The 14,294-nt window shown below is 45.0% G+C and overlaps 1 protein-coding gene across 1 annotated transcript in view; it reads right to left on the bottom strand.

Annotated features, from left to right (window-relative positions):
- The window catches only part of MORN5 (MORN repeat containing 5), a 118,297-nt gene extending 104,036 nt beyond the window's left edge, over window positions 1–14,261 (bottom strand). Inside the window, exons 1-2 of the mRNA XM_088466684.1 lie at window positions 14,114–14,261; window positions 978–1,125 (exon numbers count right to left, since the gene is read on the bottom strand). Coding sequence (XP_088322810.1) covers window positions 978–1,125; window positions 14,114–14,160 — 195 coding nt within the window. The 5' untranslated portion in view covers window positions 14,161–14,261. The remainder of the gene's footprint in view (window positions 1–977; window positions 1,126–14,113) is intronic.
- Window positions 14,262–14,294: the final 33 nt, after the last annotated feature.

The raw sequence follows: 14,294 nt of genomic DNA on the forward strand, positions 1-14,294 counted from the left end.
TGAACTTGACACATAGACATCAATAAATAGTGATTTTCATAAAAATGGTGTGTGACTTAAACTACCTCCAGAATCATTTTGTTTTTTTTGTCATTTAAATTAGGGCTGGACATTGGAAGCCCAGCATTGAATTGTTGCTGGGCTTCCAATATCAAATCCAGTAACGCAATGGCAACTAGCCATCGCATTGCAACCAATCAGTAGTATAACCATCGTGCCCCAAAAGGTATACTTGTGCCCCAAAAGGGGGCGGCTGCTCCAGGGTCCCCCTACACCATGGGTCTTCAACCTTTGGCCCTCCAGCTGCTGTGGAACTACAGATCCCAGGATGCCCTGCCACAGTTTTAGCATGCTGTTATATCAAAACGGTGGCAGGGCATGCTGGGATGTGTAGTTTCACAGCAGCTGGAGGACCAAATGTTGAAGACCCCTGCCCTACACTGTGAATAGATGCCGTGCGCATGTGCATGGCATCTATTCTCCTGCTGCTTACCCATGCTTTAGATGAGCTGCGGACACCAATTCCGGGTGTCCGCAGCTGAAAAAAACAGCCAGCCATCGGATGAGCATCGGATTGCTGCTTCCAATGGCTGGCAGCCATCAAATTCCTGGTATTCGGTAGATATTCCATCAAATCGGAAACTCGATGGTTGCTAACCGTTTGCTTCCGATGTCCATCCCTGATTTAAATTCCTCCTATGTGAGGGCTTGGGTAAGACATATTTCTGTCTCCCCAGCCAACCCCTATTTCTCACCCTTAGCACATTTAAAAATATAAAACATTGAGGAAATACATGTAAAACTGACATATTTGTAGAAAGGCGTATATTCATAGTTTGCAGGGGGATGCTGAACACCCTAGCACTGGCACTGTGCGGATGGTTATTGTTTAACATGCAGAAAATGTAAAAGGGTATGTAGAAAAATAATAACAAGAGAATACCATATATTCATCCTGCTCAGCTAACTGTTCTTACCTCTATTGCTATGCCGCTGTCCCACTGAGCATCATATTTGCTTCCATTTGGAAAGTACAGTGTTCCCTGTCCATGAAACATTCCGTCTTTCAGCTCTCCCTCATAGCGGGTTTCCGTAGGGAGGATGTACTCCCCTTTACCTTCCAGTCTACAAAAGACGAAAAGCTGCCTTACATGGGCCATACAGTTTTACATGGACAAGCAGACTAGGCATGAACATAGTGCAGAATGGTGATATAAACTGAAAAAAATATCTATGCAAAGGGAATTTTTTATACTTTCATCAATATACTTTGTAAAAGAATTCTTTGAAAGCTGAAAACGTATGTAAAAAAGCGCTGTGGCATATACTGCCACTGTGGGTGCTTATACTCCGCCCTGTCTCCCAACAGTTATTCTGCAGATGCCACTAACCACTGGGGTAACAGGTGTACTGAGATCACCCACAATCATCTTTTAAAAAGCTGACTACTATGCTTGCAGTTACTTATTATTCCAAGTCAGGATACAGGATGGTCGTGTACAGAAATATAGTATTGTGCGGAGGAAACAAGTATTGGGGTAAAATAAGTATTGAACACATCAACATTTTTCTGAGTAAATATATTTGTAATGGGGCTATTGTAATGACATTTTCACCAAATGTCAGCAACGAACCTTGCAATCCACACATGCAAAGAGATCAAACCATAGATGTCCATAAATTAAGATATGTGTAATAATGTGAAATGACACAGCAAAAAAGTACTGAACACATGAAGAAAGGGAGGTGCGGCATGGAAAGCCAAGACACCAGCTGAAATCTATCAGTATTTAGAAAGCAATCCTGACCCTTGTCAGTGCAAATTAATATAAACTGGTTCGGTCCAAACTGATGCCCTATAAAAAGGTGTCTCATTACCAAGGTGTCACACAAGAAACATCTCATGATGGGTAAAAGCAAAGAGCTCTCGCAAGACCTTTGCAACCTTATTGTTGCAAAACATACTGATGGCATTGGTTACAGAAGGATTTCTAAACTTCTGAATGTTCCAGTAAGCACTGTTGGGCCATAATCCGGAAGTGGAAAGAATATAATTTCACCATAAACTGGCCACGACCAGGTGCTCATCGTAAGATTTCTGACAGAGGAGTGAAAATAATTATCAGAAGAGTTGTCCAAGAGCCAAGGACCACTTGTGGAGAGCTGCAGAAAGACCTGGAATTAGCAGGTACAATTGTTTCAGAGCAAACAATAAGTAATGCACTCATCTGCCATGGCCTGTATGCACGCTCACCAGGCAAGACTCCATTGCTGAAGAAAAAGCATGTTGAAGCTCGTTTAAAGTTTGCTGCACAACATTTGGACAAGCCTGTGAAATACTGGGAGAATATAGGCCCTCATTCAGACCCACTCGCAAGCGGGCGCACGTACGTTAGGCGTACGTACAAAATTATTTAAATTCAATGGCTCGCTCGTATTTTCGTTCGCATCTAAAATTCCTCCCTAAACTCAGGCGACCCCTCCTCTAACTAACGAGCGTGCGAAATAGCGAGCGTACATCCCCGAAATGGCTTGAAGGGAACGCACGCACAAGTGAAACCGGAAGTGGCCTTGTCAGATGTCGATTACCTGCTCCTTTATTCTGCCTACCTCCCTCAATCGTATCATGCCAATCAATGTATCAATTAGCTTAATTTTTTTTTTTTTTTCAACACAATGCAAGAAACTTTACTCTTGTCCGTGTTTGTGTTTACCCGCAGAATACGTACGGATGGAACATTCGCTTTTATTGTTCAAAAACATGTGAACCACAATTAAACAATTGTTCTATTGCTGTGGATCCCCGCATATTTTCCGGGGTTCATTTCTTTATTTAAATTTGCAAACGCATGTCACTGCATCAAGCCTATCATAACTCTCCAGAGATTTCTGGCCCTGTTGAACACATGACTCATACACTAACCAATAAAATTGCTCCTGTTAATTTCCAAAATACATTAGCCAATCAGAAATTTTTGCCACACTTTATCAAAAATGTTTTGTATGAAAAACTCCATTGCCATCATGAGAGCCTCCGCATTCACCAGGCGCGAGCTGCTGGTGCTTACGGAGGTGATGGATAGGCGGATCACCAGCCAGCCTCCACCCATCACCAACCGGCAGAAGCGCTCCGCGTATGCGGAGGCACGGTCCCGCCTGCGGTCGTTGGGTTCACGCCGCAACATCGGGCAGCTGGAGCGCAGGTGGTCAGACCTGCAACGGCGAACGCCCCGCTTGCTGGCATGCTTTCGCATGCAGATCCTTGAAAGTAAGTGTTATGTATTGTGGTTTTCATGTTTGTGTTTGTGGGGCAAACTGCGTGTGCATGTTTTCCTGTCTGTCCTATTAATTATTTGTCCTCATATCTGCGTGTGCATGTTTTCCTGTCTGTCCTATTAATTATTTGTCCTCATATCTGCGTGTGCATGTTTTCCTGTCTGTCCTATTAATTATTTGTCCTCATATCTGCGTGTGCATGTTTTCCTGTCTGTCCTATTAATTATTTGTCCTCATATCTGCGTGTGCATGTTTTCCTGTCTGTCCTATTAATTATTTGTCCTCATATCTGCGTGTGCATGTTTTCCTGTCTGTCCTATTAATTATTTGTCCTCATATCTGCGTGTGCATGTTTTCCTGTCTGTCCTATTAATTATTTGTCCTCATATCTGCGTGTGCATGTTTTCCTGTCTGTCCTATTAATTATTTGTCCTCATATCAGCGTGTGCTTGTTTTCCCTCTATTTCTGTTTTTTTCATTCTACTCCTTTTTGCATGTTTTTTGTTGCTGGTTTTTTTTTTTTTATTTGGGCCCCAGATTTGCCCAGAAACTAACCTCAATTTGTTTGACATATTTTAGGAGGACAGCCAAGACTACGCCGTCACCGTCCGGCCAGACGGCGTTCCCGGCCACTATCCCCAACCCCCAGCCAACACTCCACCCCAAATATTTCCCCTATACCCCACTCCTCCCCAGCCTTCCCAGACCCTCTCCCGGAACTGTCGGGCCTCCTTCCCCTCCGTCCCACTTCCCCCTCTCCTCCACCCACCCCTCTTCCAATTACCCCCTCCCCGGAGTCCATCATTACCCCTCCCCGTTCTTTGGGGAATGAAGGCTCCTCCGAGGAGGAACATGGAGGGACTTCCGGAGCTCCCGTTTTGGCTCCCGGTATGTTTTTCTTTCTCATTTTTTTTAACCACAAACTGTTTGTATGTAATCATGTGTCGTGCCTTTATTTGTGCTTGTTTGGTTTACTTTTGGTGATTTAGCAGTTTGCCTTTACCTCTTCCTGCTGATTTCAACATACACATATCACACCTGTGTGAATTTGTACATAGGCCTTGTATTTTTGGCAGCACCCCCTTTTTGTTTTGGTTTTTCTTTTTTCGGTTTAGGAGTGATTTCGTTGTGTTTTTGTTTTTTTAATGTGGATTCCCTATTGTTTTATTAATCCACACACTTTTCTCACCCACAGAGGAACAGAGGAGTCGACAAGAGGTGGACGATTGTGTTGGCCAGATGCGCCAACATGTCATTGGCATTCTTGTGGCCCTTGACCGGCTGTCTGGCATCCTTCGCCAGTAGTTTTTTTTGTTTATTTTCGTTTTGTAAATAAATTTTGTAGTTCTAATATACGTTCTGGCTCATTCTTTTTTTCAAAAACAAAAATAGTTTTCCCTGACATAAGTAGACTGTTCCTGCAAGGATTTCCCTTTTTTAAAAGTTAGATTGTATTTTGTATTTGTATGTTAAACAGCCACAAGAAACACATAACAGTAACAATGTCATTTCCCTTTTTGGGTGTAGTGTCAATTAGATATTTCGCCATTTTACAGGTTCCTAGTTGGTGTGCAAGCTGCTTAGGCCAATCTTCAAGATCCAAAGGTTTGGACAGGCTTCCTTTTGGTGTGGGTTGGGAACCTGCAAACATATTTCAGTTTACATCAACTGGTGTCAGTACTGGATTACCCCTTAGTCAAATGTAAGGTGTGTTAACCTGGTTACACTTGCTGTTAACGTCCAAAAAAAGGAAGACCATTTCACTCTCCAAACATTTATTCACAACATAAATGAGAAATCAAAGTGGTCAGTCCCAAAAAAAAAAAACAGTGATAATCTCAAATACAACACATACAAATAAAATATTTAATTAAAAAAAACAATCAAGAACTGGTTGACGAAGGACCATGCCAACATGATTCCACAAACATGGCGTTGCGATATGGGTTCCAGAATATATGGACAAAATCACCAGATCCAGGTTTGGTAAGGGTAGCAGGAAGTAGTGAGCGTTGGAGTGGCAAAGATTATGTGAACAAACAGAAGATGGTGAAAAAAAATAAATAAATTAGATGTTCGCAAACAAACACAAACACATTAGGTATAAACACTGTAGTTTGGGTCAAACTTACCTAAAAAATCTGGCCACCACATCATCGCGTATGGCCCCCCCACATACTGACCTCCGACCAACCTCGGGGGGGCCATCCTCAGGTAAGGCATCCTCTGGCTGCATTGGGACACCACTCCTTATGGCGATGTTGTGAAATATCCCACACAGGACCACAATTTTCGACACCATATCCGGCAAATACATGAGCTCGCCACCAGAGCGGTGGAGGCATCTGAATCGGCCTTTTAAAAGGCCGATACAGCGCTCCACCACTTGCCTGGTGGCTGTAAGTGCGGAATTATACTCACTTTGTGGGCCTGGTGTGGGAGCCAAATAAGGAGTGAGCAGCCAGGACATGCAAGGGTATCCACTGTCTCCTGTGAAAAATAAGAGACAACATCAGGAACACTGTGTATCAAGCTTAACATTGTTATGTACTAAAGGTCTCCACTTACCCAGAAGCCACGCATCACCAGCTTGTAGGTTGGTTAATTTCTGCCATATCCCTGATTGCCGGATGACGAAGGAGTCATGTGCACTTCCTGGTAACTTAGCATTCAGGGACTGGATCTGGAGGGAGGCATCACATACCACCATTACATTCAGGGAGTGATAGTGTTTCCTGTTTCTAAATATTGCCTCCAGCCGTGCTGGAGGCTGAAGTGGTATGTGAGTACCATCCACAACCCCTATGATGTGTGGGAAGCCAGCTATTTGGTAAAAATTGGCCTTGGCCACACTAAGGGCACCCATATCCAAAGGCATTTGAATAAAATGATGGAGGTGCTTGAAAAGTGCCTCCATCACTGCCCTCAGGATCCGGGAAAAGGAGGATTGGGAGATGCCCGCCACTATTCCCACCGTTGTTTGAAACGATCCTGAGGCACAGAAATGTAACACCGCCATAAATTGCGTCAGTGGTGGTATTGCTGTTGGACTGTCAATTTGCCGCTCAAGATCACTTTCTATTAATGAGAGAGTGTCTATGATGATTTTGGGAGGTAGACGGTAGCGTCTTAAAACCTCATCATCGGGCATTCCAAAAAGGGTGACACGTGTTCGAAATATCTGGGGCCTTGCATGCCTACGATGCCTACGCCTGGGATGAGATTGAGGTTGGTCGGCTTCCGGGAGCATGGCCAGAACAATCTGCCCCAGATCAACCTGAAATTCAAAAATTTCAAAGTAAGGCTTTTGACCCACCCCAAAACTATATTAAAACAACTTAGCTTGATGATACCATCCATTGCTGCTTACATGCCGGGGTATTGTCATGATACGTCCAAACTGAAAATAAACAACAAAATTACTTGACACATTTCACTCTGTGCATTTTTGTTGATACATTTTGTGCTAGACCAAAGTTCAAATATGCCAAACACCCATTTAGCAAAACCGCAAAGCGACATTTAACACAGTACATCAAAACGGGTCGAAATGTTGGCTCAAAAAGCGAAAGCTAAACCATCAAAAAGTTAGAATGATTATTAAGCTGTTTAAAATGCGCTAATTAGTTCGCTAATACAAGTCACAAGAGTAACTACTAAAAATGTGCTAATTAGTTCGCTAATACAAGTCACAAGAGTAACTACTAAAAATGTGCTAATTAGTTCGCTAATACAAGTCACAAGAGTAACTACTAAAAATGTGCTAATTAGTTCGCTAATACAAGTCACAAGAGTAACTACTAAAAATGCGCTAATTAGTTCGCTAATACAAGATAAAAAATGGACTTACCAAGAGCAAATATCTAAGATGCAAAATCAAAAGGTCTTTGGGGTCGAAAATAAACAAAATCTAAAATAGAATAAATTAGGTATCCAAAAATTACAAAATATACGAAACACAATGAAACAACAATTGAACAAAAGTTAGACTTCACAAAACTTACCAAATCAACAAACGAGGTCCCAAAAATATAAACCAACAAAGATAACGGAAAAAAAAACGCAAATCTAACCAACAAACGAATCTCCAACCTCCAACTCCTTTCTACGCAATCAATAAACTCCAGCCAAGATAACCTCCAACAATCCAAAAACGCCACCTCGACTTGAGACACACCAAGCCATAAATAGTGTTTCGTTTCCCGCACAAATTAAGGAGGGATCATAGGGCCGCACAATCAATGATGCGGCCGCAAAATAAGGACGCATGTATAAATACGTCACGAAAACACATTCAAATTCTGGTGTATTTCTTGTTTGGACCTCAGACATGGCGACAGACCAGGGAAAAAATGCACAAGAGTCAGGCGGTAAGTCTTTCATGCATTTTCTATCAACGATTAATTTGAAACATAAGATTAGGCAAGTTGTGATTTTGTGAATTCTGTAAATTTACACAAATAGGTGAGGAGGATGACATGGAAGAGGCTGCTGGGCCCAGTATTCCGGCCAAAGCGGGGAAAAAAAAAAAGGCAGCCACATTTCACAAGAAAGGAGATGGAGGTTTTGATCCAGAAGTGTGTGGACATCCTGCCACAGGCAGACAGGAATATGAGTCTAAGCCAGAAGTGGAGAATGTGGGAAGAGGTAGCCGTTGCTGTCAATAGAGTGGGTGATTATGTCCGTCTAGCCCGGGATGTCAAACGGCGGTAAGTAAACCCTTGCCCCCCCTAAAAAGAAACCCCATTTTAAACCAAAGGATAATGGCTTCCATTTTTCCCCACAGATGGGGCGACTTCAAATATCGCCTAAAGCAAAAACTTGCGGACAGGGCTAGGCATGCAAGGGGGACAGGTGGGGGTCCCACCCCTGTGTCATTGGAGTTGACGGATTTAGAAGAGCTGGCACAGGGGTGTGTGCAGCCTGTGGAGGTGTTTGGCGTGTCCAACATGGATACGGACATGCCAGACTTTGCGGCTCCTCATGTTGGCCCAGGTAAGTATTGTGATGTCACCAACTCTGAAATGCTATTGTGCCAATATGTAGATTCTAATGTGACTCTTTTCTCATTTTTCCAACAGAGACACAGGCGGATGAGTCTGCTCCAGAGGGAAGCCTTGGCCGCAGAATTTCTGCTGGCTCTGCAGGGGAGGAACCAGTACATCCGGCTGAGGACCCTGCAGAAGCCAGTCCAGGGCGTGCCCCCTCGCAGGCAGTGGGCCTCCTCACAGAACTCAATTTCAAATCGGATTTCCATACGGAGATTCTGCAGAGGATGGACGCCAGTCTGATACGGGTGGCTGAGGCCCTGGAGCAAAATGCTGCGGCCAACGTGACCATTGGTCAGGCCCTGGCGGAAAATACCAGGGCCAACATCCGCATCGCCGATGCCCTGGAGCAGCTCGTTCGCCAGCACATGGTGGAGCCGACCTCCCTTCCTGCCGGAACATCAGGATCCTCCACCTCTGGCACAACATCAGCCAATCCTCCAAATGTGCCTAGCCCTGTGCCTAGTCCAGAGGCCACAACATCTGCCTCTGGACAGGCCAGCCCGATGGCATCCCGGACCCGGTCTGGCGCCCACCCTCCCCCATCCAAACGGGCGAAAAAACGGTGACAGCAATGGCGACTTTTCCCACACTCCTTCTGTGCTTGGCTCATATTCCTTTCTGGTCAAAACTTCCCTCTCCTTTCTTGTGAAATGTTTTTAAGTTATTTTTGTACGTTTATGTTATCAGTTATTGATTATTTATTTTTGATAAAAAGTATCTTTGGCAGAAAAAAAAAAAAAAAAATTATGCCAATTGGTTTGTGTTTAAACAATAAATTTATGAAAAAAATCTGACATTGTATTGTGACATTATTGTACAAATGGGTTACATTTAATCCTGGCCCTAAAGGCAAAAAAGGACACAAAAAACCATTTCATTTGTATAAAAAAAAGGCCTCTTGAAGGAACGTTTAAAAAAATCACATAACGATGCAAATTGCACATTAAAAAAAAAAAGGGGAGCTAATTAAAACATGATGACATTATTGTCACAATAGGCCATAAACAACAAATTGAGGCCAAAAAAAACCCCAAAAAATGTACGCCAATTGATTGTGTAATCCTGACATTAGCAGGTATGATTTCCACCTGCGTACGGTTTTGTGCTATCCCAATAAACTGCTTTCCAAACACATACCAAGCCGGTTTTCAATACAACACTAATTGCTTTTGTGACCACCCGCGATTAATCGCTGCAACATCATGGAGTCCCGGGACGGAGGAGAAGGCCATCGCCAATGTGGTCGAGTAATCCAGACCCTAAACTGTGCGAGCATTTTGAAGGGAAAGAGGATGTTCCAGTGACGTATGTGACGGTCCGAACACATTTGACGTTCGCATCTGCTAATGTATGTACGCCCCAAAAACGCCTCGCCACGCCTGCGTTTTTCCATCTCCACCCCCGTCAACACCCAAAAACGCCCTGTTCTGTCAATCACATTTGACATGTCACTTCCTGTACGCTATTTTAGGAACGAGAGAAAAAAAGCTTGCAATCTGCCGTACGCACATGCGCAGTGTAACACCGACGCATGCGTGGTTAGTCAACATCGGAACGCAACGAGCGTACTGCTGTTTGCGAGTGGCTCTGAATGAGGGCCATAGTATGGTCAGATAAGACCAAAATTGAACTCTTTGGATGCCATAATACATGTTTGGAGGAGAAATGGCACTGCACATCACCTCAAAAACACCATACCAACAGTGAAGTTTGGAGGTGGGAACATCGTTGTGTGGGGCTGTTTTTCAGCATACGGTACTGGCATACTTCATATAGTTGAAGGAAGGATGAATGGAAAAATGTACAGAAACATTCTTGATAAAAAGCTGCTGCCATCTACCAGGATGCTGAAGATGAAATAAAGGTGGACATTTCAGCAAGATGATGATCCCAAACACACAGCCAAGTACATTCTCAATTGGTTTCAGAGAAATAAAATAAAGCTGCTAGAATGGCCCAGCCAACCACCTGACTTGAATCCAATTGAAAATCTATGGAAAGAACTAAAGATCAGAGGCCCTGATTCAGAGCCGGTCGCTCTCACAGAGCGCTCGCTCTGAATCAGGGCCGGTCTTTTTTTTTTTTTTAGAACGGCCTCCTGGCCGCTCGCATAGCTGTGGGTGACCACCCACAGCTATAGCAAGCGGCCAGGAAGATGGTCGTGATGGTCAAGACCATCGCGACCATCGGGCTTGCGACGAGACCCTTGTGGTAGGGTCTCGTTGCCGCAAGCCCCAGAGAGATTTCGGCTCTAACAGAGCTGGAATCTCTCCACTGACATCACTTGTGATGTTAGTGGGGCTGCCCACAGACGGTAGGCGTTCTCATGGGAACGCCTCCGTCTGGGCAGCCGCCCACCAAAGGGGGCAAGCTGTCACTAATCATCGACAGCACGCCCCCTTTGGTATGAGACCCGGAGCGACGGATTGCCCGTCGCTATCCACCATCGACCCGGTTGCGAGCGCTCAGTGCTTGCGACCAGGTCTGAATCAGGCCCAGAGTTCATAGAAGAGGCCCACGGAACCTTCAAGATTTGAAGAATGGGCCAAAATCACACCTGAGCAATGAATGCGGCAAGTTTCTCCATGCAGGAGGCGTCTTGAAGCTGTCATTAACAACAAAGGCTTTTGTACGAAGTATTAAATAAATACATTTCAGTAGGTGTGTTCAATACTTTTTCCCTGTGTTACTTCACATTACTACACATAACTTAATTTATGGACATCTATGGTTTGATTTCTTTGCATGTGTGGATTGCATGGGTTGTTGCTGACATTTGGTGAAAATTTAATTACAGTGTACAATAGCCCCATTCAGGGCCATAGCTAGGGTGGTGCGGCTGTTGCCATCGCACAGGGCACCACAGGTCAGGGGGCGCTGTTTGGGCCTGTCAAATTTCTGTTTATTATCATTCTTGCTTGTAGCTTCCTCTTATTTCATCCCCAGCATCTCCTGGCCTCTCCTATCTCTTCTCTGGTCCTTCCCCATGAAGCCATGGCCCTTTTTTGGGTGCATTATGTCCCTTTGAAAAAAGAGGGGGGCGCCAGTGCTCTTTCTGGCACAGGGCACCAAAATGTCTAGTTACGGCTCTGGCCCCATTACAAATAAATTTACTGAGAAAAATGTTGATGTTTTCAATATTCGCTGTATATATAGATCACTTTAATAGTTATTCAATTATCATAGAATTTTTAGTTCATAAATTATTGGTAGAGCATTTGAAGCATGACACACTGAGATGTTTATACAAGCTGAACACATCATACACCCTGACTGTCTGCAGCATATGACATATGACACTGCGATATGTAATATATACACCGATCAGCCAAAACACCAAAATCACCTGCCTAGCATTATGTAGGTTACCCTCATGCTACCAAAACAGCTCTGACCCATCGAGACATGGACTCCACAAGACCTACGTGTGCAGCAGATCCAATATGTCTCGTCAGTTGCAATATGGGGCCTTTATAGCTCAGACTTATTTTCCAGCACATCCCACAGATGCTCGACCGGATCGAGATCTGGGGAATTTGGAGGCCAAGTGAACACTTTTTGTCATGTTCCTGAGACCATTCTTGTGACAGGGAGCATTACCCTGCTGAAAAAGGACACTGCCATCAGGGAATACTGTTGTCATACAGAGGTGTATTTGGCCTGCAACAATGTTTAAGTATGTGGTACATGTCAAAGTAACAATACACATGAATGCCAGGACCCAAGATTTCCCACAGAACATTGTCCAAAGCATCACACTGCCTCCGCCAGCTTGCCTTCTTCTCAAAATGTATTCTGGTGCCATCTCTTCCCCAGGTAAATAACGCCCACGCACCCAGCCATCCCCACATCATGTTATAGAAAACGGGATTCATCAGACCAGGCCACCTTCTTCCATTGCTCCATGGTCCAGTTCTGACGCTCACGTGTCCATTGTAGGCAGGGGTCAGCATGGATACTCTGACCGGTCTGCAGCTATGCAGCAAGCTGTTCTTACACCTTTCTATCATAGCCAGCAATACATTTTTCAGACGTTTGTGCCACTGCATACCGGGAACACCCCGCAAGACCTGCCATTTTGGATATGTTCTGAACCAGTCATCTCGCCATCAGAAATGGGCAATTGTCAAAGTAACTCAGATCCTTACGTTTGCCCACTTTTTTTTGCTTCCAACACATCAACTTCAACAACTGGCTGTTCACTTGCTGCCTCATATATCCCAGTCATTGACAGGCGCCATTGTAACAAAATAACCAATTTTATTCACTTCATATGTCAGTGGTTTTAATATTATGGCTGATCGGTGTGTGTGCGTGTCTCTCTCTCTCTCTCTATAGATACTGTATACTCTACTACCAGCTATGAGCTTATTTCCCCTTTGCGCTGGACCTGGAAGTGACATGCAGTGACAGAGGGAGTGCGGATCCGTGCCCATAAAGTCCACCTAGAGAAGAAACTTGTCCCCTCGCAGGGTCACTTCACTCGCGTCGGGCATGGTTGCTTGCTACACTCGCCACAAGATTATATTCCCCCTCCATGACCACGTGGATGGTAGGGAATGACGTTGGACAGTAGCTGATGACGTCAGGGTCCTCTCCACGAAGGACATCTAGACACTAAAAGCTATCGCATGAGAGCGCTAGCACATTACCACCATTTGTGCAAACACCGGGCCTGATTCAGCAAGGAACGCAAGTGAGAGAGTGCACGCACTCGGCCGATGTTTTCACGCTGTGTATGCATCGCACTGTGCGTGCGCGAACTAGCCAGTGCGATCGGGTAATGGTACGCAGACTACATGCAGTGTGTATGCAGACTCTTCCAATATTGATTGACAGGAAGTGCCGTTTGGGGGTTGTAAATGGTGGTTGGCAGAATGCAGGCGTGCCAGTGCATTTGAACGCCATTGCGATGTCCTACGCAGACTGAGCTCTCACTGCGTGCAGGAAGTTGGTAAAACACTGAGTGAGGTTAGGTCAACCAATATTATGTTAATGTATTTGATGGTTCTCGAAGTTACCGATGTTTCCGCTATCTTGCAGACTACTCAGGCTGTGAGTAAAGAGAGATGGGCTGCATTATATATTGCTGGGCGTCTGCATCTTGTGCTGCGGTTGCCGTGCGTATGCATTGATACATATTTTCTCAGTGGCTCGGTACTTGCGTTCCTTGCTAAATCAGGCCCACAGATAGCTACTTACATTCCATGTAACTAACCCAGGGCCTGATTCAGCAAGGAACGCATGAATGAAGACGCACGCACCCATCCGCTGCGAGAATATGCTAATCAACGCATACGCATGGAGACCACAGCAAAAGATGCTGATGCCCAGCCCCATACTAAGCCGCCCATCTCCCTTTACACACAGCCAGATCAGCATGCAAGATAGCGTAAACATTGTTAACATCGAGAACCATCAGACTCATTAGCATAACAGTGGTAGACCTGACCTGCCGCAGGATTTTTAGCCGCTTCCTGTGTGCAGCTTACGGTATGGCTGCGTATGTCGCCGCACTGCCTTAATTATGCACGTCCCTATAATAGCGTTATAACGCCTGCGTTTGCCTGAGCAACTCCCGTCACCACCCACAAACAGCACTTCCTGTCAATTAATATCTGAGGGGTCTGCGTATACAGTGCGTGTAGTCTGCGTACCCTAACCCGATCGCACTGGCTAGTTCGCTCACACGCAGTGCGATGCATGCGCATGTGCGTGCGTTCTCTCCTGTGCGTTCCTTGTTAGCCCCTGCTCCAACCCTGATTACTCCCGACCCCCCACCGTACCGTCCACTCCGCTGCTCCCCATGGTACTGACTGCCAGTGTACTCCATCAACTCCCTGCCGGCGTCACCAAGGCAACGCAAAACCAAGCGTAGCCATAGTCACTGGGGGGGTCACATGACGCCAGCAGCCCAATAAGACGTGAGGATACTGGGGGGGTTAAGAAGGAGATCACCTCTGGGAA

Source organism: Taudactylus pleione, unplaced genomic scaffold (genome assembly GCF_031769625.1).
Source record: "Taudactylus pleione unplaced genomic scaffold, aTauple2 ptg000009l, whole genome shotgun sequence".
Taxonomy (NCBI): Eukaryota; Metazoa; Chordata; class Amphibia; order Anura; family Myobatrachidae; genus Taudactylus; species Taudactylus pleione.